Source organism: Taeniopygia guttata, chromosome 14, assembly GCF_048771995.1.
Source record: "Taeniopygia guttata chromosome 14, bTaeGut7.mat, whole genome shotgun sequence".
Taxonomy (NCBI): Eukaryota; Metazoa; Chordata; class Aves; order Passeriformes; family Estrildidae; genus Taeniopygia; species Taeniopygia guttata.
The window spans coordinates 12,984,936-13,009,000 of record NC_133039.1 but is presented as its reverse complement, the minus strand read 5'-3'; the positions used below and the strand labels follow the sequence as shown (position 1 = coordinate 13,009,000).

Sequence of the window (24,065 nt, the reverse complement as noted above, 5' to 3'; positions counted from 1 at the left end):
TTTTGGTGTTACTGACCTTTTCCTGCACCTCTCCCCATACTTGTAGGCACACTGGACTGGAATTCAAACAAATATTTGATGGCAGGATGGGAAATTCCTCATCAGCTCTCAGTGTTTCTCTTCCTGAGAGCTCTCCAGTGGTTCCCTGTGAATGTGGTTGACACGGATCACATGCCAGCAAAAAATATATTACTGCTATGAAAAAATGAAATTTCTCTCTCTTTTCTTTAGAATCTATTTTATTCAGCCCCTCTGGGAACAAAGCTGTAGTTTGCTTTCAATCTGAGGAGCTTGTCATTTCTTCTGACTTCATTTATTGGTGCTGAGGACAGGCAGCAATTGCTTCTGTTTGGGTTGTCCGTGTGCTCCCACTGGTCAGCTAAACCAGGCTGCCCAAATGTCTGCAAAAATAGAATTGATGTCCTCATTAGTTGTAGTTCAGAGGGAATTTTGTGTCCTGTTGCTAGGCTATGACAAAGAAAAAGGAATTATAGCTTGTGCCTGTTTATAAAAGTACTGCTCATATTTAGCAAAGGATTTTGGGACAGTGAAAACAATTTTACTTAATGTGCCCATTTAAAAATGGTTACTCTTAAATTTGCCCTAATTATGCCTTTTTAATTATTTTAGGAAACATATTAAATGGTCTTTTAACTCTGCAAGCAGTCAGCAATCAAAATAGGTAAATACACATTTTGCATGCATTTTCCTGTGCATATCAATATGCCACAAGAGCCTGTTCAGTGGAGTGGAACAGCATCTTTGGAGTCATTAGGAACCACTAATGTGTGGTTGAATAATGATAATTCTAAAGACCTATTTACCTGATAGATTTTATGGCCCTGATGGAAATATCAGAAGCTAAATAAAAAAGATTTTAAAATGTCCTCAATATTTCTAGAAGACCTAATTGTTCCTAAGGAGCTCCATTTCCATCAGCCTGGCAGGCTGCAGATGCCATTTAAGAAGCTGAGTATGTGTAGGGATGAATAATCTATTTATGATGCATGGCATGCAGCAGCATGGCCCCCTGCAGTTGTGGAATAGAAAAAGTCAGGAAAAAATGAAGCTTTCTTTAATAAAAACATGAAAAAGGCAGGTATGGCTTTGTAAGAACATGATTTAGATGTTGGTTTCTTTTATTCTCTTGGCACAGAAGTTGTGTGTCCCACTAAAGGATCACTAAAGCCCTGCCCAGGCTTTTCCCCCTGACCATGTTCAGTTGATGCAGCTCCTGTTAAATAAGGAGTGAAATATCCTGAGATTCTTCATCCAGGAAGGTAGAAAGGTCTGTATTAACTCCAAATTCCAAAGAATTTTCTAATAATTTCTCACTTTTTTTTAGTTTAGTGTACTGGCAGATGAGTTTAGCTGTTAGTGTTTTCTGGACTGTGGCCATTGTCCCTCAGGTCCTGTGTGTGTCCTGTTGGTCACTCTCCTGGAGGCCATGGGCAAACAGAGCCTGGTGGTTCTGCAGGGCTCCAGCCCCAGCCTGTCTCATGTGCCACAGCAGAAGTACAGCTGTCAATTCTGTGGATTCCAAATCAATTTAATCACCTTCCCAGCTGCCAGTGGCCCCATCCTGCCCACCTGGGGCTGGAAGAGGGCATCTGTCCCCAGTAGCCCTTTGCAGTTCATCTGCAATGGCATTTTGGTGTTTCTTCCACCAAACAGCCTGGAATTCTGTGAGAAATAAACCACATTAAATACAAGGATCACTGTGACCTGGGGGCCCTGACCCACTTACTAAAGCCAGGTCCATCCAGGTAGTGCCTAGGAATGTGAATGCTGCCTTTTAAGAGCATTTTCCCATGCTTCGTTCTTCCTCTTTACTTCAGCTACAGATCTTTATCCCTCACCACATAAATCATCAAATGGATCTCAAATCTCTTGTCTATATTGCTTGAAACTGTGTATTAATTTGCATTTTTTCCTTTTGTAAGACAGGAGGACATTATTTTGTTTTTAAAGAAATGATCAGTGAGCACCAAGTGAGAGCTGAACTCTGCCGTGACACTGGCAGCACTCGTGGCGTGGCTGGGCAGCTGCTGTGCTCTAGCAGATGCTTGTTTTACCAGATTTAGTCTCTCTATTGTTTTCCCAAGCTCATTATTCTACCTGCTGTCTGTTTCCCTTTGTGCTGAGAAGATCCAAGGCAAAGATCTGTGCCAAGCACAGTGGAGCCCAGGTTTGTGTCCCCAGCTCCTGGGCATCGCTGTACCAGGGCAGCTCAGCCACTCTTCAGGTGACTTTGCTGCTGCCTGGCACAGCTTCACTGCAGCACCTGCTGCCTCAGGAGACACCTGAGCAGGAGAAATGGCTGGTTTTCACTTCCAACCAACGAAATCTTTTCCAAGATGATGATTAAATAGGTAAAAGTATTCATCGTGCAACAAATGAAATTTTTTTTGTTGTTATGGCATGGCAAATGTCAAGGATATTGTTTTTCTCAAACTGTGCTACTAATGAACATAAAATTAAAATATATTTGGCAAGAATACCTGTAAGAAGGTGGTGATGAGTCTGCTATGGGACATATCTAATTTTGTTGGGCTGGAAAAGACAGTTAGGAAACAAATCCATAATTTGAAGTATATTTCATTTTAGTTCTCAGATTTCTTTTCCATGCTCTAAATCTCCAGTGACTTTGTTTATCAGGCTTCAGAAGTAGCTGAAGAACTCTGTAACTGCCAGCCTGGTGTTTAACATCTGCTGCTCTTCCAGAGATAAAACTTTAGGAATAGAGGTGTTGGTAGGTAGAGATCAGGTGTGTGTGGAGTCCAAATAGCAGAGTAATAACTGCAGAAACTATGAATAGAACAAGGCAAGTACAGACTTCTCTGGATCTCATTATACAGGAATAGTCTCCTCATTAGCTCATTTGACTCAAGTATTTTTCCTGCTGGGTTGCTATTTCTGGGTTCAAAGTAAAAAAAAAAAAAAAAAAAAAGGACAAATAATGTGTTTGCTCTTTGCTGCCATAAGTTGTTAATTATGTTTAGAGAGATATTTCTACAAATAAACCCCATCTGCACCGGTGTGAGTGTATTTCCATCTGTATCAGCAGCAGTGCTTATTTGCTAGGAGTGGAACAGAGTTCCCAGAGTAGAGTGGGAATGAGGAACTTGACATTGGAACATGCAAGAAGGGTTTTCCTGTGTCCTTCACTCAGAGAATCCCTGTGGCTCAGAGATCCTGGATTCAGGACAACCCAGGATCTCCAAACACAGGGCTGGGAGTAACAAACTACACTGGGAGTTGATAATCTGAAAGACTGACCACATTCTAAATTTCACAGCTGTCTCTGGTTTTATGGGCTAGCTGAAAATTCTGCATCTGAAGGGAGCTGCAACTGGGAGTTTGGTGCTAGAGCCAAAAGCTGCCATCTGTGGTTGTGCTTTCCAGGCTTGAATTAAATAACCAGCTCCTGAAAGCTGAATAAAGCTCATCTTTGGGAGTTTTGAAATTACCAGTTTCACTCAGGAACAATTCTCTAGTCCTGAGAGCTGGCTTGCCTAGATGTACATGTGGTTAGAAATAAATAGATATGGAAATCCTTTAAGGTTTGATCTACCAAAGCTAAAATATCCCCAAAGCAAAGAGCTCTGTAAATATATGTGCAAATCTGTCTATGGATATTTATGATTCAGGTGCTACACCACTTTCCAAAATTGTTGAAAAATTCAAGATCTTTCACATTCAGCCTCACCTTCAATTCTTGTCACGCATTGCGCATTGTCTGCCCAAACTTATGTAAAATAGCAACTTTTATTCATTGTATTAATGTGTGTGAGTTAAGACTGAAAAATAAGGGGTTGCTGAGATTAAGGAAGAGGAAAACCTCTGAAGCTCTACTGGCAGTCTTTAGATGCAGGAAAAAGTTGCTGCAGAGACTCAGGTAATGATGATAATGCAGATCCAAGGGGAAAAGAGCAAATGGTAATGGGCTTAAATTGTAGCAAAAGAGACTGAGATTTGGCATTAAGAAAAGCTTTCTAAAAGAAATGGAATAAATGCATTGGGGAAAGTGGAGTTTTCATAACTGAAGGCTTTTAAAACCAGGTTAGATGGATGGCCCTAAGGAATGACTTGAGTTGTATATCCTGCTTTTTTGAAGTTAATTAACTGTGTTATTCTTCTGGTTCCTATTTTATTTTCTTTGATCCCATTTATTTATCTTTGTGAATATTGCAGTGTTCAGAAAGAAGTTCTTGGTCAAATGTACTATCAAAGGAAAACAGTTAATCAAAAACATTGTTTTCAATGGCAGTAAACCCCCCCCCCCCCCCCCCCGATATTTTCCTGGTTATTTATTTTCATTAAATAATGAAATTCAAGTCAGCTCAGTTAAGTCTCGATCTGGAAATTCAAGGTTTGTTTGCTTTTTAATTAAAAAAGAAAACCTCTAATTGTAAACTAGGTGCAGGAAACTCCTGTTGCCCATTGCACTGTTAAACTCCTCAGCATCTGTAATGTAGAGCCAGCTTTTGAAAACTCTGGACAATCAGTTAGTTCTGAGGAAAAAGTTATTGTGAGCTTTGCACCAAAGCAGTGGTTTTTGTTGAATATTTGTTTCAAATAAATGTGGGCTATGCTGCAGGCCCTGTCTGCCTAGGGCTGAAATTCAGCATTGGGCAGGACAGCACCACAACTTCAGCACTGAAAATTCAGCATTGGGCAGGACAGCACCACAACTTCAGCACTGAAAATTCAGCATTGGGCAGGACAGCACCACAACTTCAGCACTGAAAATTCAGCATTGGGCAGGACAGCACCACAACTTCAGCACTGAAAATTCAGCATTGGGCAGGACAGCACCACAACTTCAGCACTGAAAATTCAGCATTGGGCAGGACAGCACCACAACTTCAGCACTGAAAATTCAGCATTGGGCAGGACAGCACCACAACTTCAGCACTGAGAATTCTGCACTCACCAGGACGCCTCTGTAATGATCCTGGGGCACCTCGTGGGTCAGGAGCCTGCCCTGGGCTGGGCAGTGTGAGTGATGTGTTGGTGAAATGAGCACACTCCTGTCTCACAGCTCCTGTTCTCTCACCCTGCTCTGGGGTGTTTCTGCCCCTCCTGCTCTGAGCAGCAGCTCAGCCCCAAGTAAGTGATGAGAACATGAGGCTGTGCCTGGGACTGCAGCTGGCAAAGCAAAAGCCAAGCACTGGGCTTGTGCTAGGTGAAAACAAAGCTGATTTCCTTGCCAGGATAGGAGAAGGGTCTTGTTAGGGAATATGATTATTTGTGGTAGTTAAACAGTGCAACTCCATCCTGTTTAGCCACAGCAGACGCACTGTGCTGAGTCACTCCTGATTGCTTTATGCAGAACATGTGCCTAAAGAGGGTTATTAAAGACTGCTGAGTACAGAGAGCTTTAACAAAGAGATCTCAGAGTAAACACTGACATTTGTTACTGCCTCTGTTTAGCACTGCTGAAGGTCCCTGGGAGCTTGGGAAATTGAGCTGTCAGATCTGTGAAGATGAAATGAAACTTTGTTCTGTGCCTTCAGTCCCTTAGGAAAGTCTTTCAGGTCATTTAGTGTTAGTACTGTGAGGAGAGCTTATTATTATTTTCGTAAAAATTATTTCCTTTTGTTGATAAATGCAGAGTGACAACTTGGCATTGCTATTAGTCCGTTTCTGTTTGGTGGAGGCAATGCCTGAAGGACTGAGGAGGCATTTTGCAGGCAGCCTGCCTGGGCTGTGGGCAGGACAGGATGAGTGATGGGTGTCAGATGGAACCACTGCACCAATTGACTTGTAAGCTGTAGTTAAGCACATTCACAGGGTGACTTGGCAAGAAAGCACAAAATGTTCTGGGAGGAAGATTCACTTCTCACTGTTTCCAGGCTTAAGCATAGCTGCTATTTAAAAAGAGATTCAGGGCAATGATGGAATGACAGTGAAGCCAAGGTTTGACTCTTAGAAACTCTTAGGCTGGGCCTTGTCTGGGATTTTGTCAGTCTAATTTGCAAGGAGGAAAACCTCAGTGTTTATAGAAGTCTTCTTAACACTGTCTTTGGATTGCTGCTCTGAGTTTTTGTAAAATGTGCATGTTGTATTGCCGAGGAATTTCAGAGATATAAACATGGGCTGTTTAAAACACAAGAAATTTTCACCCTGAAAATATTAGTTGTGAATCAGAAAAACCCCGAAAGGCTTCTCAATTTTCATAGTGATTTTCAATTCCACGACTAAGGACATGGAAAGGGTTCTAGGGGCCTAAAAATAAGGCTAGAACACCTCTGATCAGTGTTTGGCTCTCAGCATTCCATGTTGGATGAACTCGGGGGTAGAGGGAGCCACCATCACTGCTCTGGTCAGTGTTTTGGTGTTAGTCCTGTCCTGCTGGGGACTCAGTTCTGCAGGTTTTATCTGTCCCTCATCCCCCCTCCTCCCCCAGCCACACAGGCAGAGTGGGGAGGATTCTGATCTCAGCTTTCCCTGCAGTGAGAGCAGAACTGGGAAGATGGAGCTGCTCTCTGCACAGCCCTAGGTGTTCAAAGACTAAAAATGTAATGTAGGCTTAGCATTAAATTCATGTTTTCACCTGCAGGCAGCTGCGCTGTGAACAGTGGAGTTGCAGTGCTTATCAGTACTTTTCTGAATATAAAGAGGTATTACGGCTTCTGGTATCAAGCCCCACAATCTGCATGCAGGATTCTTTTCCTTTAAGACTATAATCTCTTTTCCATTGCTTCCTCAGTGCCTGAGGACTGAAGGAGTGAAGGCCAAAATACGAAATGTGCCAAAATCCACTGTTCCTCTGGACGTGCAGCAAGAAAGTCCAGTCCCCCTTTATTACAGAGATGTTATTTACAAGCTGTTATTAATGGATGCTTCATCACATGTAAAGAAAATAGTTTTCTTTGGGACATTAGTTTTTGGCTCTGTGTTTATTTTACTGACAGGCACAGCCATTACTCCTGCCAAACACTGAGCTCTTACTGCTGGGGTTATTTTTTAACTAGTTGCCATTTGATTTATAATCAAATAACTCTAATTTAAGAACCAGTAAGCTCCAGATAACAGGGCAGATCCCAGGTAGAGCAACTTCCCATGTAAATTCATCTTTAGTAAATAACCAGGGAGCTGGGTCTGTGTTTGAAATGGATCAAAACACCAGGAGCCAGTGCTGGCTGCTGGAATGTACCTGCTGTGGGTGGGGGGACGCTTGGACAAGCAACAGGAGATCTAAAACATACTTTGTTCATCTACATCTGCAGCTGTTTGAATTTCAGCTATTCCCTGGGGGCATGCAGAGATAGAGAGGTTTGCAGGGACTGGAAGTTGTGCTGTTGTCCTGCCCAATGCTGAATTTTCCAATGCTGAAGTTGTGGTGCTGTCCTGCCCAATGCTGAATTTCAGCCCTAGGCAGACAGGGCCTGCAGCATAGCCCACGTTTATTTGAAACAAATATTCAGCCTTTTCTGCTGGTGCTGTCAGAGCAGACCAGCTCGACTTGTGGCTGTCAGAGCTGTGCATGAGCTTGGGGTGGGATGTCCTCACTCATTGTGAATGCAGTCACAACTTTTTGCTTCAAGTTCCAATATCTTAACTACAGAGACACTAAAAATTCTGGTGGAGCTCATTTGGCTGCTGTTATTCCAGTTTCCACAGCATGCCATAGAAACAGGCTTACCCCGATGGCAGAGAGCAAGGGGGTGCTTATGGAGAAGTGATATGGGGATTTTGTCTTAATTTCTATTCTTGGTGCATCCATTCTCTGCATGTTTCATCACTTTCTCAGAGCATTTCCCTTCCTTCTCTCTGGTTGCTATGTTTTACTGCTGTTTTTCTTTAGCTGACAGGTTCTGTGGTACATTAGCAGCAGCTACATAATTTCATAGCTTGTAGCCTTCATAAACTCACTGTCCAAAGTATTATTTCCTTGCGAGAGATATAGATTTATTTTTCTTAAATATACAAATTTTAAATTGCCCTCAGGACTCGAGCCATTTATTGTTAAATTGAATCTTATTTATTGTAATCCAGTTCCAACTGATAGAGCATTCCTCATATTATTCTGACAGAAATAAACACGGAGCTGAAGTGCTATCTTGACAGAGTTATATGAGCTTGTAATAGCTGCATGCAACTGAATTTTCATTTCACTTTTATTTATTGGAAAGCTATCCTAGGATTTTGAATTGATTCCTCACTTTTGTTTGCATGTATATGTATTTCCTCAATAAAAGGAAGAAATTTCCTGTTATTTCAGGCCTCATCAACCTTCCTGAAAAATAACATGAATGCTAGTATATAAGGAAAATTGAAATACTTAACTGTAGTTTTGCTATCCATGCCAAAAGGAATGTGCTAGGCCAACAAGTGTTTAGGGCAGGAGGTGGCTTGGAAAAGCAGGAGTGTGTTGAAATGGCATTCAGAGATTGCCAGGTGTTTCAGGTAATTCAGGTATTATATTGCATATTGAGGTATTTTAATGTTCAGATATTATATATTATATACTTATTCAGGTATTTAATATTCAGGTATTATAGTTTTAACAAACAACAGGTGGTGCATGTGTTAAATTGTCCTGTGAATGAAGCAAAGCTAGGCTTGCAATACTCCTGGGGGAGCTCCCCAGGCCCTGGGCAGTGCACAGAATGCTGCTCTGAAAGGAGCTGAGGGAAGGTCACTTGTCAAAAATCACAGGGTGTAATGTAGTAATATTTCAAATACATATCTTTATCAATTTTTATTTCAAAGCCATGGAGCTAGAGTCCATGTTGTGGACTCTAGCAGCAGGAAGGGAAGATGAGAATGCTCTGGACAGCTAGATGATGCTCTGTGCTCTCCACCAGGCAGCTGTGTTTCCTAAAGCAGAGGGCTTGCAGCCACTGTTTAGCCTGTAAAAACAGCTAATTCTCCACAGCAGTGAAATATTTATATTTTGAGTCCTGACTCTGTCATGTTAGACTAGCATCAGTCTCTACAGAGGAGATTTATATGCATGTAACATAGCAAAGACTGGACAAATATATTCTGGTCTTTCTTTCTGAAAGACTCCATGCAATGCTTCTTAATTTTACATTAATATAGGAGATACCAGTTCTAAATAAGTGAACTTCACAGTCATATAATTGTTCCCAGTAATGTAACAATACCCTTATATTGATTATTTTCTGAAGTCTCAGTCCTAGAAACTTGATCATAACTTGTCTAAGCATTTTGGGGCAGAACAATGCTAGGTGGGTGGTGTACTGCTATAGCAGAATATTTGTGCTTGGATTTGTGAACTAATATTACGTATTGTTTATATGTATATATGTATCTATCTATATATATGTCTAACCAGTGCCAGAGAATCACATGAAAAGTGTATTCTGTGAGGAGCATCCTGCAACAGTGATCAGGCAGGTAATACATTTAAAATAGAATAATTGACTGAAAATTCTGTAACATAAGAAATATTTCTGTGCCTGGGGGAACAAATAATGTGGATACATCTTGTAGCTGATCTTTTGCCTTTAAATTCACTTAGTGAAAATTTTGGCTAGTTTTTTCCTGATGGGGTGCCATGGGAGAATGTTCCTGTGAGATTTCCATCATTGTTCAGAATTCTGAAGCTTTTTCTTGGCATGTGGAAAAGATAATCTCCCATTAGAAAAAAGCTCCTTGTGTGTCTTACACTGCTCTTTCTGCTGTGCATCTGAAGGTAGTGGTTGTTTCTTTCTGCTTTGGTCAGTAAAAATCAGGAGTCATTGGAAAGGTTTTGCCAGGCTGTTTGGAGCAGGAATACATCCCAGCTGGGTTTATCTGAGCTTCTAGCAGAGACAAACTTCTGATTTCTTATCTGGACTCGGCTGCAATGTCTCTGGGGCTGTACCAGCACTCCCTGCAGCCAGGGCAGGGTTGGTTTGCTGAGATCTGTGGGGATCTCTGCTGCTGTTCCAGTGCAAGGGCAAACCCCCGTGATGATTATCATTGCTCTGCAGATTCTGCTCCTGATTGGCTTCTAATGCTCCTAGATAAATGTTCCTGAGTGACTTGTAGGTTACTGAAATCTCCTGCCTCAGTAAACTTAAACTAATTCTGCTCAGGAGATAATGGGCAATGTCAGACATGCTCCTCTGTGCCCTTTGCGATTACGTTTTGAAAGTATTTATTTAACTCTCCACTTGTTTTGTCTTTTTCTTCACCTTGATTTCACAGCAGGTCCTGCAATAATTTACCCACTTCATGGACTGCTGGAGGATTAGGAAATACGTCATCATTCAGATGAGCAGGAGTAGTAAGGAATATTTTGGGTTTCTTGCACTGCTTATATTCTTCATCTTTGGGAGACATCTTTCCCTGCTCCTTGCAGGGCTTCATTGTTCAGGACTCTGAAGCTGCTTCTTGGCACGTGGAAAAGATAATTTCTCATTAGAAAAAGCTCCTTGTATGTCTTACACTGCTCTTTCTGCTGTGCATCTGAACATAGTGGTTGTTTCTATTCCTTTACCTCAAACATATAAACCCTTTTTTAAAGTTGCTCTTCTCTTGTGTTTCTAATCTTTTGAGCCCTTGGACAGCCATGCCAAGCTTCTGTTTGTTTTTCTACTGTGGAATCTCATGCTATTAGACACATTCAACTGCAAAATGAATATTTTTATGATTTTAGATGATATAACATTAATATGCTTATCACTCCTAGTAAATCTCATCCTTGTTTCTTGACTCACTGAATCAGTATATTGGCAGCTCCTGACACGCAGCCATTATCCTTGGCTTGTGATAGTGGGATTTCACAGAGAAGTTTGCATTAAATAGGATTCAGAACCATGGATTTTAAAAATGAAATATTCTCTTATATCCAATAAATAAATGATTTTTTCCTGTGACTTTATATTTTCCAATTTATTTCTATGTAACCTTTGATTCACTGAGTGTTATCTGATGGAAAAGGGCAACATTCCTTTTTGCTAGTGCATCATCATAGGGGAATCATTATACTCTATAAATACATGAATATATCAGAGTTGGTTAAATTATATTTTGATTATTTGGTGAAATGCTGTCTTCCAGATAAAGCTGAATACATGCAAAGACACTATATATGTATAAAAAGGTCTCCACATTCCAGTGCTAACTATGAATTGTGAAGCAGGGATGGTGTTGTGTGCTCCCTGCTCTAAATGACAGAGTTGGGATTGGTTTTCTCTTTGGGTACAGTAGGAAGGTATTACTGCTGAGTAGAACAAGAAGTGAAACCCCTCAATAATTCCAGAATCACTCATGCAATAAATGCTGGGAAGGCCTTGGACACTGTAGGAATCCAGAGCTTCCCTCTGGCTGCCCTGGCAGGTCTGGGACCCTGGCAGGGGTCAGGAACCCCCCTGGACAGAGCCCCCAGAGACACTGTCTGTGATCTCTGGCCATGGAAAAGAGTTTTCAATCTTACAGGATGAATTACAAGCTCTGAGTGTTTGATATAAGTAATAATTGAGTGTGGCACGGGTGCAAAAGTAAAATTTTAGGATTCTAGATTAGGGGTCCAAAGGGGACAAGATGGAGGAAATTGGGTGTGTCTTGTCCTTTTTCTCCTTCTTCATGCCCTCCATGTTTCACTGTGGTGTTGGCATTTTTCTGTTGGTTTAGGCTGGGGACACACTGTCCAACGTAGGTGACAGATATTGGCACGTTATTGTAAATCCAGCACAGGTAGTTTCTGGTATTTAATGTTTGTACCATCCCACTGAGGGCAGAGCCCCACACGCTGCCCTGCAGGACAGAGCTGCGGCAGGGCAGCAGAACATGTTAGAGATAAACAGAATAAACAACCTTGAAACCAGCACAGACGAATTATGGCTTCTGCTTTGGCAGTGGGGCAGAGAGACAGAGACTTTGTACAATCTCAGAATCATCAATACCCACAGATTCCGACAGGGCACCACTGACTGTTGCCCACCAGTTTGAGAGAGAACTCTGCTGCTGTGACATCTCTGCATGGAGCCTTGTTCTCTGGATGCCTGGAGACACCTGGGGGTGTTCCATGTCTGGACATCCTGGAGCAGAGCTGGGGTATATTGCTGTTAGGGAAGCCACAATCTGATGGGAAAGAAATACCACAGTGGGGAGGAACACACTGACCAGGCCACCCAGTCCTGGGGATTTGAAGCTTTTTGTTCCAGCCCAGAAGGGTTACAGAGTTCAAGGCAAACTTTTCAGGAGAAGGGCATGGATGCCCAGCCCCTTTAGAGCCATCAAATGCAGTCTTTGTGCTACAAGGAGAGCACACTAAATATATTTAAAAGAAAGACTGGATGGTTTTTCACTAAAAGAGAAATGGATTTACACTGAAAAGTTTTCCCTCCGTGGAAGCAGGTGAGAATATTTAAAGTAGTTTCCCTTTTCTGAATTCTAGGATAGGAAAAAAACCCCATTATATTATTTCCTATTTCCAGTCTCTGTCATTCCACTCTGCTTTCCAACAGAAGAAAAGATTTCTTCTTGTCACTACTATTTTTTTGTCCTTTTCCCCTTCTCTGAAGCTCACCTGGAGGCTGCCCACCCTTCATGGATCTAAATTCTCCCAGCACGGAGCTGGGACTCCCTGGATGTCCCCCAAACCTGGCAAGGCACAAGCTCCTTGCAGAACCAGACCCCTACAGACTCCAGGCTCCCTTGGCTTTATTTTCTGCTGCAAAGCCTCGTGCAGATGTTGCAGAGGTGTGCTGAGAAGGGCCCTGCTCTGGGCTGGGTTGCCACCCCCACTTGGTACCCTGCAAATCAGCTGCCCTGTACCGTACAGCACCCTGATTTATGTGAGACATCACGTACTGATGCCTTTATAGACAGCAACTTAGTGTTTCAGAGGAGTCTGCATGTTACAAAAAGGGCAGCAGGTGTTATTTAGACTAAATTGACCTTGAAATTGATTTCTTTATTTTATGACTTACTGAGGGGAGATTAATACTTTTTTTTTCTTGCAGCCTGAAACAATTTACATGGTAATAGAAGGCATAGTCAGTCAAATAAATTGCTGGAAGTAGTGGTGTTCCAAGAAAGAAAATATGGATCTTACTTGCATTGATTCTTTCTATCCCCAGGGAGTAGCTAAGACTTTTAACACGGGGGAAAGACTGCCAAAATTTATTTTTCCCATTAAAGTCAGAAGAATAGAAAGTAATGTCTGTTAGCTGACATTTAGTCCAAACTTTCAGTTTGAGGGGTGGGGAGAAGGCTATGCCCCATATAAAATTTAGGGAGCGTTTTATTGCTATTTCTTGATTTCTCTAAGGGCAGATAGATAGTAATGGGAATCATAAGAAACTTCTGGAAAGCCTGGCATGGACACAGCATAGCTGCCCTTGGTAACAGAACAGGCCCTGAGAATCAAATAGCTTGTAAATGGCTGTTGCAATTCCACCTTCTGGTACCAAGTAGAAATCGCCTCAAAATACAAATGTTAATGGAAACAAGACACCCACAAGAAATTACCTGGAGGAGGAACTGATAGGAACGTGAAATGTAGCTCTACAGGAGGGAGAAAGTTTTTGTTTATTGTGCTGCTGCAGTGCTGCAACTGTGTAATTTCCATTTTCCTGTAGCCTCCAAGACAAGTGCATAGTTAAATGATTTGTCAGTGGCACAATACTTTGCATAACCTGAACATGTACCAGTTATGATGACACATTACCTGAAAATGAGTGCGAAAGCAACTCCACAAACCAATTTTTGTTTGCTGTAAATACAGAAATGGTGTAGAGGAAAATGTCTTATATGTGAAAATCACCATGATGAGAATTAATCTCCTTTGTCTGTCAGAGCTGAATGCTGCTATTGCAGCTGCAGTGAGGGAATGGTGATTTCAGTCTGTGATGCAGCAGGAGGAGAAGGGGTTTTGGTGTCCAAGCAACTGGAATTACTGGAGAAGGGATTTGGCCTCTTTCTAACAGGTTTAGATTAGTTTTGATTGTTGTTGGAATTTTCTGCCTCCCTAAAAACAACCTAGACCTGAGGAGTTTTGCTATTTTTGCTTTTATTTTCTGGTTCAATGTCCCTGGATTTTCACAGGTGGTAAATGAGTTATTAATAGGGAGCACACCACGAGCTTCCCAAGGAGCTGTCCCACATACAGCATTGGTCTAAAGCTGTTTCTTAATTTGTTACTGCTTCATAGAGCTGTGCAATGCTTAGAGATTAGCTGGGTTGGCGGGGTGGGGGGGAAGTATATTTGCAAAATAGCTGCTTAAAATGTCATATTTATTTGGAACTTGGGGCATTGCCTTCTGGAAGAGTGGTGTGAAACCAAATGTGTTGTCTCTCTGCCTGCCTGCCTCTCCTAGGGAGTTTCCCAGGAGGAACAGCCCTGCAAAAAGGTTAGCTTGGATTCCCACAGTCCCTGCTGAGCACTGTGGAGCTGGATCCCGGGAAATGGTGCAGCCTGAGGGGCTCTGGAACAGGAGGGGAGGGAAATGGGCAGGGAATAGAAATAGCTGCACATCCATCCTGCTGCACAGAGTGTTTGCAGAGCAGGAGCAGGGAAAGGGCTCTGGGGGCAGCAGGGACACAAAAGAGGAGAGTGCCAGGGGTCAGCTTGAGGAAAGCCTGAAGAGGCAGCAAAGGCACAGCTGCTCAGTGGCACAGCAGTGGGTAAGGGCATGGGGGCACTGGGAAATCATCCAGGAATAGAGAGGCTTTGCTTGGTGGTTTTCTTCAACGTTGGTCTCAGTTTGCAGCTTCTTAGTGGACAACAGTGACTGCTATCCTCTGTGGGAAACATGGAATTGGTCTGGGAGGTGATTTTGGTGGTAGTTTATCTATTTATACCTTGTGAAGTCTGTTTGTTGGCACTTCCTATGAAGGACATGGTGTTTGTAATGGCCAAATTGAATGAACAGTGAGGGATACTCTAATTTATACAATTAGAAACTGGGGGATACTGAGGATGAAGGATGGAGAATTACTACCAGCTCCCTGAAATATGGTCTGTCTCCTGGGTCATAGCACATCTCCTATAAATAAAGGCTCTAGAAGATTTAAATATGGAGGCATGCTTGATAATGATAATTAAAAGAAGTTTGTAGCAGTTATTATTTGCTGTCTTGGGCAGATAGGCTTCAATTTCAGCTTATCAGACTTTAATTCCCAAACAATAAGGGGGAACTGTGTAGCTTGGCTTGCCATGTAAAAGTGATCTTTATTGTCAGGGATGGCATGACAAGAGGAGGCCAGTCCTGGGAGGCCATTTCAAAATACAAATGTGAGTGTAATGACTATTCATTAGGGAAGAGGCAAGAATTTGACGTGCTAACTCTTTCAAACGTACCCTTTTAAAATCAGAACTGTTTTAATTACTGCCCTGGGCTTGCAGCTGAATTTATTGTACCTGTGTTCAGACACTGTGGCACTTCTCTCACCTGTTAAAAACCCCTCCCAGCCTTTGTTTCTGTATTGCAGTCGCAGCAGAGTGCTCAGCTTCTTCTCATGCCCAAGCCCCAAACTGCTTTGGGACTTGTGGAATGCCAGCTGGGCTGTAGGAGAATCTTCCTGAGGGGCAGAAAATAAGGGATTTTTACCTTGCTTTAGGGTAGACCTAGATGGAGTTGTGACACAAGGATGGTGAGGCAGCATAGCCATGGGCCTGCCTCCTGCACAGCCTGTGCTGCCGGGGTTTGGAACAACATTGACAGGACTGCTGCTAAGCAGGAAATAAACCATGGTCCCTCTGATGGAATAGACTCATTTGTCATCAGATGCTGAGAGAATTTTGAGTAGCTGAGAAACTGTCACCCAAATTTCATGTGCATGACTGGCTTAGGAAGTGCAATGGAGCCCTCCCCCGAGTTTCTGAAAGGCAGAAATCCTGTCTTTCCCACCCCAATGCCTTCCAAAAGAGACATCAGGCTGCTGCCCTCCTTGGGGATCATTATGGTAAACCCAAAAAGTGTTTAATTTAGTCAAAAGGGTCTAAGGCATAAGATGAATGGCAATGAAAATCTCCATAATCAAATGTTTTACTAATGGCACCTCCAAGTCTAATCATAGTGGCGCTCAATGTTGGTCTTTATTCCTGATATGTAAAGTGCCATCTATTATCTTTAATCTGACTATTCTTTCCCCTCTTCTCTTTTCAGGACTATAAATCTGATGTTATGACTCTGGTTACCAGTGCCAAGAACAATCCTCAAGGTCCAGTAAGTAAAGCATTTTGCTGAAGAGATTAGATTTTGTAACTGAGTTTAGATCTTCTTTTAAATTGTTTCAGTCATCAATCACTGGCACTAACTCTTGCCTGTGACACCTTGCTGCTTTTGAAGTGACTGCACTTGAATTGGCTTAAATGCTCTTTAAAATGTGAATACGTAGTACAGGGAATATCTGTCCTAGCAAAGAGAGACAAAGTGATTAGAATTGCTGCAGGTAGGTTCATTAACAGCCCCGTGGCTCTCGTGTGTTCTACAAACTGTGCTCCAAGCTGTGTCACTGCTCTGCAGAGGGGGGACAAAATCAGGGAATGGGAGGGTGGGCTACAGCTGCAAGCACCTCTGGAATTCCATGTTATAGTGAGGAGGGCAGGTACAAAAAGAGAAAACAGAAGTTTGGGTGAGTTCAGAGTCATGCAAGAGCAAAGCCTTCACAAGGGCAAGGCCCCTGTTGGCTTGGAAACTGAGCAGGGCTGGACCAAAAGGGATCTGCCTTATCCTGGACTAAAGGTTGGATATAACCTACCCTGAGTCTGTGCTGCATGCTTCATTTTTTGTCTAACATCACATTTTGGCAGGAAATGTGTACCACAAACCAAGGTTATGCTGAGGTGCTGTGGATTTACAGCCCCACCAGAGGGGCTGGTGATTCTCAGCAGGGGCTGATGTCACTCAGAGTTAATCATTCACTGCTGTAAAGATCCTTTAATATTTTTTCTCTAAAGCAGTAATATTGTACTAGAAGGCTTTTCCAAGTGTCTCTCTTTGGACAGTGCCAGGAATTGAAATGATGTCACTCTGTGAACACTCAGTTTGGATATTTTCCCCGCTCTTTTCTGATTATCTAATCTGTATCCCCTCAGACTCGAGGTTGCAGGAGTGTGGATTTATGCCAGAATAAGGAAATACTCAGTATTTTGAATGTCTGGCAACCTGCTTCTTCCTGTTTGCAGGCATGATTAATGCTGTTTTAAACATGAACATCAAACATTAACAGCTCCCTGAAAGTAGGAGGTGGTTGGACTTTCTCCAAATGAACACTGTCTTTCAGTTGGAAATCTCTGTCCTGGAAACTGCTTAGTCACACCAATGGAAATATAAAAATATCTTGAAAAGTGAAAATGTATACAAGAAATTTTTAGCTTCTCTGATGACTTGACAGGATCCTGTTTTTTACCCTGTATAGTAGATTTTGGAAGAATTTCTTTCAATAATTCTTCCTGCATTGCTGCTTCTTGCTGGAACATCCTGCTACACAAAGTCACAGCCTTTCTGTTAGTTTGTCAAAAGTTAACTTTGAGAATGATGTTCTGAGAGGTGGAGGTTTATTTTTAGAAACTTGTTTTTTTGTGCTTCATATATTTGCATTGAAATTAGGTTTGTGTCAGTTAAAAAGGAATGTTTTGAAGAATGATGTAGTGTTTCTCTGGCTGGATGTGTTCTCTAAACTAGAAAATGTTTTTACAAGTGCAGAACAAGATTTGATGAACACCTGTCATTTTGTACTGAGAGAGTGGGGGCTTTACTGAATTTCTTGGTCAAACTGTCTCAGGGAGTTCTATTTTTCTTTTTTTTTTTTTCCTGTGATTGAATCCTTTTGTTGTCTGTAACAAAGTGTCCTCAGATGTTGAAGTAGTGACTTAACAAACAAGATTTCAGTTGTCTTCCTTGAGCCTCAGTAGCTTGGACTTTAATTATTTTTTGCTTATTTTTGAGTGATGGAAAGAGTTCTAAAGGTACTTTTAGCAGTGCGTTTTAATGTATTGAAGAGGGTTGTGATGGAAAGAGGGAAAAGGTTTCCTGTTTTTCATGATATTTCTTATGCCACACTACAATGGCATAAAAATAATGAGTTAGGAGTTGAGCTTATTGCTCTTGAAATTACACTGTCTCTGTTGTTGCTTGGAAAATTGTTTGTTGTGATGGATGAGGAGGAATACGTAGATTTTTCAAAAGTGTTGCCAGATCATTGCTTATAGAACAGTCTGGTAATAAAAGGAGAGTTGACAGATGAGAATTCAAATGGACCTGAGAATGAATTACTGAATAATGCCCCAGTTCCAGGGCCTGAAAAGCTTATTTCCAGTTTTTTTTGTTTTTTTTTTTCTTTTTTTAAATAATTGTTGGCTGCTTTTCCTACTCTTAGTGACAGATCCTATATGAAAGTCTAATGCAGCTCAATCTCAGGCTGAATTCACTTGTGTTACATCACTGAGACTGCATTGAAAGGGCCGGAGTCGCTGTGATATAAAACTCCAGCAGGGAGTCAGATCTATCAAACTTCATGTTTCCTGATAGCTGGAGCTGCCTAATAGATTGTTTGTTAAATAATTCAAGATGTTTTCATTAAGCTGAGTGATTGAGTCTTTTAAAGCCTTTCTTTTGTTCTTAAATCTCATCAGGCAGTTGGTTGTACCTGCAGAGCTAAGAGAATCTAACTGAAGGAAGTATTACTGGAAGCTTTAGGAAGCTGTAAAATTACAGACCCTGCCAGACCATGGAGGGATGGATTTGGGCTGGATCCTTGCATTTCTGTCCCTTTTTCTTCTGGCTTCCTCTGAGTGCTGCACTCTTCTATCTGCAGCTTCACAGTCTTAGGCTGCTTTAAATTCTCCTTCCTGCTTATTAAAGGTTTATGTTTTCTAAAGTGCCTTTGCTTTTTCCCCCAGTCTCCATTTCTCCCACTCTTGTCTATATATTGATATTTGATAACAAATATCATTTACTGTTTTTTAATCAAGAAATGTTGAGAGGAGGTAGTAGGAGTAAAATAGGACTCTTCAGGGTAATTCAGGAGGGACAATAATGAATTTTTTTTGCTGAGAAATAAAATCGCTGCAAGAATTGCTGCCTGTGATCTGAATAGAAATGTGATAGTACCTGAAATTACTTCATCTCTACTGCTGCTTCAGGAGGGATATCTATTAGCTGGGGATAATGGCTTGCAAAAAAAACCCCGGTGGATTTTTTTAAATTTCAGATTCCTATTGAATGGAATGTGTGTTAGCATTCTTAAAAAAATATTAAATGAATCTGTCACTACCAGGGAGAGAACAATAGAGCTGAAAGCAAAAATAAGTCTTCCCTGAGCATCATCAGAGAGCATTTGGATAATGGGTTGGGTGGGAGGGGAGAGTCTTCTGCACAGGGGGAGAAGGGAAAGTGCATTGTGCAGGTATTTCAAACAGTAACATAGTGCTGGACTAACTCATGCCAATAAAACCAACAAATCCAGGGAATATCTGGCTAAGTTTGGTTTTATTCCTCAAAGTCATCATACTGAAAATAGAGGAAACTATCTCATCTACTGAAAAATAGAGAAAATTCTTTACAGCTCTGCCATGAGGATCAGAGAGTGGTTTATGACAAATGTAATCCAGCATGAGGGGAAAGTTTTACCTGAGATGCTTGTTGTGGGTGTTGATGCACAGCAGATGGGAGAAGTCAGAAGCAGGTACAGAATGCTGAGTTCTGTTTCTTCCACCCCCATCTGCTCACAGTGTTTTGCTCCCATGGCTCTGTGTTTTTATCCCAGCAGAGGAATTGGCCCAATGGCTGGAGGTCACATTATTCCATATATTATGGAGAGTATTTCCACATTATCTGGAAATGTCTTCTTGAAAATACTCCAGTATCATTTAGATGATGAGACAGTGTTACGGTTAGTGGTTGTATAGGGAAAATCCTCAAATTAGAAATGTTACTTAGTGATTAATGAAGTTAGGACAAGCCAGTTATTCTTAGATTCAAACTCCTGTAATATATTGACACTTTTTCCCTGTTCCACCAGCCTGTACTTGTGTGTTGTTATTAAATCAGGTGCTGAATGTTGTTTATCAGAGTTAACCTTGCCTGGAGTGGTAATGGTGTGGTGTCTGCAGAGCTGGAGCTGATTTATTATTCGTAGGGAAGCAGATCTCCAGGATAAGTTGACACGGTTGAGGTTTTGAGTTTTTCATTGATTAAAATTGAGTCAGGTGTCATCTTTTCTGGCAGGAGAGATGAAACTAAGAAATTGCCCTGTTTTCCCAGCCTTCCTTCATTTCACCATTAGAGATTCTTCTCTGTTTGTGCTTTAGCCAAGGAGAGGTGGGAGACAAAATGAGAATAAACAATTTCCAATAGCAGGAAATTCAAGTGCTAAAAAGCAGGTGAATCCAGAGAGCTGCTGAAATGTCAGGTATGGTTTGATAAAAAATCCTTGGGTCTTCTTGAATACTTATGATTCTGGTGTGGAAAGAAAAGCTGGAGTTGAACAGCAGCTAAACACAGACAAGGCATAGCCAAAGGAGAAATGGGGTTCTTTTAAAAGGAATTGCATAAAAAGCAAAGGAGAAAACCAGAAGCCTTTGCTGCTGTTAGTAATCAAATTTTGGTACTTCTAAATACTGGAATTTAGTAGACTTTCAGGGAGGGGCTTGTGAGCATGCTCACAATCTAAGAATAAATGAATGGAGATGAAGAAAAAGCAGGAAAAGGCCATGTCTGCACCAGAGTTGTATGAAAGGTGAGCAGAAGTTGATGTTCTTCACTGCCAGCAGGACTAAAATGGTTGTGGGGTTCAGTGTGCTCCCAAAAGTGGATGGGAGACAAAGAGGGTGTAAAAATCCATTTCATACAGCACTTCTGTAATTTCTGCTTACATCATCCAAGTGAAACCAGAGGGGAAGTGATCATTTTGCTTTGCCTGGTATTTGAATCTTAGTTTTCTGTCAGACTTTGTGAAAATAAATGAATAGAATTATTGATTTGCACAGTTTGCACAGCTAAACTCTTAACCATTGTATAGGTGCCCATCAAACCAGGGTAATCACATCCCATTCATTTTGATACTTTCATCAGTCTCAGAGGCAAATAAATCAATGCATCATTAATACAGAAAATAGTTATAGTTCAGATAGTATTTTTATATTTGGTTTTTCCTTTGCATTCTACCCATATTAACAATGTTTGTAAAGTACTAATACCCAGGATTTGAAAAGAAAACAAAACAAAGCAAGCAAACACCAAACTCAAAAACCTGCTTCTGGAATCCAGCAATAAAAACTTTGGAGAATTCTGATGAGAATCAGAATTTCTAGTTTGTTTCTAGTTAGTTAGTTTGTGTCTAGTTAGTTTGTGTCTAGTTAGTTTGTGTCTAGTTAGTTTGTGTCTAGTTAGTTTGTGTCTAGTTAGTTTGTGCCTAGTTAGTTTGTGCCTAGTTAGTTTGTGCCTAGTTAGTGTCTAGTTTTATATTTCTATATTTTATTTGTATTCTATTTATATTTTGATATACAAAATATAAATATATCTATAATATATATATACACATTTCATTCATTTATTATATGTATTATATAACATTATGTTAAGAGCATATTATATTATGGCATTGCATTACTATTATATTAATGTATTATATTATTGCATAATGTATTGTATGCAGTTGTATTGTATAATGTATTATATTAATGTACTATTATATTATTGTATTAATTTATATTAGCTTATTTTACGAATTTATTATATTAATTTTTATATTTTAATTTTATTCATATTTTATTTATATTTTATTAATAATTTAGTTTGATTTAATTTTATATAATTTTATATAATTTTATTTCATTTATACATCAGGATGAGGGATATAAATTAGACATTCACCTCTGCCAACGCTCCCTCTTAGGAGCAGCGCTGACATTTGGACGAACGCGGTGGGATGTGTATTACGGGGGGGGTTAAACCTTGTGAATTCCAGCGGGAGGGATGCGCAGGGAACAAGGCGGGAGTTTGCTGAGCTGAGCCGGCCGGGGATGCTCGGGGATGCTGGAGGCAAAGCGCGATGCCAAGGTGCCACCTAGTGACACCGGGCAGCAACCGAGGAGCCGCTCCGAAGTTGGGTTTGCCTGAAAAATGCTTTGACTGCACTGAATCAGTGTCAATGTGGGACCCTGCGCCCAGTGCCCCGGCTCTGGGTTTGCTGTGCGCTGCCCCTGCTGCCTCCCAGCTCACCCAGCCTCCCCAAAATGTGCTTTTGGGGAATTTGGTGCAGTAGTGTTCTCACCTGGCAGAGAACAGATGTAATAATGGTGGAAAAGAAGCTTTTTTGAATATAGAACATATAAATTTTTGATTTTTAAAACAACTTAGATTCATTAAAATTTGGGAGTATTTGTATAATTTTTCCTCTTCATTATTGAAAGAAAGGTTATGAGATACATAAAATATCTGGGGTTTATTGTTGGGAATTTTTGTTTTACTTTTGCAGGGAAAGAACCAGTTTGACAGATTGAAATGAGTTACCACGTGCAATGGTCTGTGTTTTTTGCTGGTAATTGATGTGGTTTGCTTGGAGAGAGTCAAATCTGGGAAAAATCACATCTGAGACAGTTTAATTTTGTTCCAGAACTAATCTTTATTGTGGGTTAAGTGGGAGTGTGCAGCGATAGTGTCTTATTGGTCATATCAGTATGAGTGTGGAGGAGAATATTCCTGTCTCTATAAATGTCAGATGATAGGAGGTTTTACAGGATAGAATTTTGACATCTGAGAGTTCAAGTCAGCAAAGTCCAGCACATCTCAGGTTCCTCTGGAAAATGGCTGTAATCACCCTTTTCTTATTTCCTTAGCAGAGAACAGAATGTCCTGATTGTCAGTGCACTTGCCAAAAGTGAGAGTGTGTACAGAAGGGGAGATGGCTGAAGGGGTGATTGGATAAATGTCCTCCCATCACAGAGCACTCGGATATTCTTCATGTGAACATTCTGCTGGGGAAAGGTCAAAGCATTCACTTGGAGCATTTTAGCAGAAATCTCTCAGCCTCAGAATAAAGATTTGTGGGTACCTGTTTAAATAGACACATCTGTGTTTGGATATTTGAAATATAAATGCAAATTAGGTGCAAAAACTAAAAACACTTTGCAGTTACCACATGTGGAGATTTTGGCAGTCTGACTGTATTAAGGGTGAAGACCAAACAGCTGAAAATTGTGTGATATTGATCTCTTCCCTTGGCTGTTTGTGTCCTTCCACGGCAGCTGTGAAGGAAGTATTTGTGCTGAGGGATAGATTTGCTTCTGAGGAGATGGCTAAACATCCATTTAATGCAGAATACTATTAAAAAAAAAAGTGCAGGAAGAAATAAGCTCCCCAAAGCAATCTGGAGTATTGATGTTTTTAAAAGAGGAAGGGGTTATGAGAGTAATTGAAGCAATTGCAAGTTCTGCCTGTTGCTCATCAGTGTTTTCCAATTTACATCTTAAGAAAACTGCCAGTAATTTCCTGCCTAAGTAAGATGGAAAGTGTTGTTAAGAGCACAACAGTGGTTGTTTTGGTGAGAGTATTGTGCATGATGCTTTATTCCAGTGTGGCCAGATATTATGAACCTTTAAGAACTAGGAGATGTGCAAGGATCTTTATTGTGGTCCTAAATTTCCCCACCTTAGGCCCTAGATGTAATGGCTTGTTGGAAATTTCCATTTTTGCCTTTAATAACCTGTAATAAATATTCCTCCTAAGATTTTCCCTAAATAGATTTTGAACCTGCACATTTTTGGGCATTTGAAGTATTTTCAGTTCTGTCTTTTGATTGCTCAGTTGAATGAGGCTTCTCCCTCCTTGGGGAACATGTAAGTTTTTTGGTACTACATTTTTTGCCGCTGTTTTATTTTAAATTTATACACACCAGTGGAAGAAATCTGCTGGTTTTTCTTCTATGTATACAAAAAGCCATAGCAGAATAATTCAGAATTACAGTCTGTATCTAAGTGTCTGTTTAAGGCCACATGATTTTTGATTATGTAAAAGCCACTGAGAAATCTCCCATGAGTGAGTTGCCAGTGGAACGTTTATGGTGAGTTATAGCTGTTACTAATGCCAAATATTGTCAGAGTAAACTGTGGGTTTGATTAAACAGTTCTATAATGATGCTATCAAGGCCTC

The 24,065-nt window shown here is 40.9% G+C and overlaps 1 protein-coding gene across 5 annotated transcripts in view; it reads left to right on the top strand.

Annotated features, from left to right (window-relative positions):
* The window catches only part of RBFOX1 (RNA binding fox-1 homolog 1), a 1,140,648-nt gene that overhangs the window by 109,531 nt on the left and 1,007,052 nt on the right, over nt 1-24,065 (top strand). For all 5 annotated transcript variants that reach the window (XM_030284820.4, XM_030284819.4, XM_030284817.4 and 2 more), the window contains exon 2: nt 16,077-16,136. In XM_030284820.4, coding sequence (XP_030140680.1) covers nt 16,077-16,136 — 60 coding nt within the window. The remainder of the gene's footprint in view (nt 1-16,076; nt 16,137-24,065) is intronic.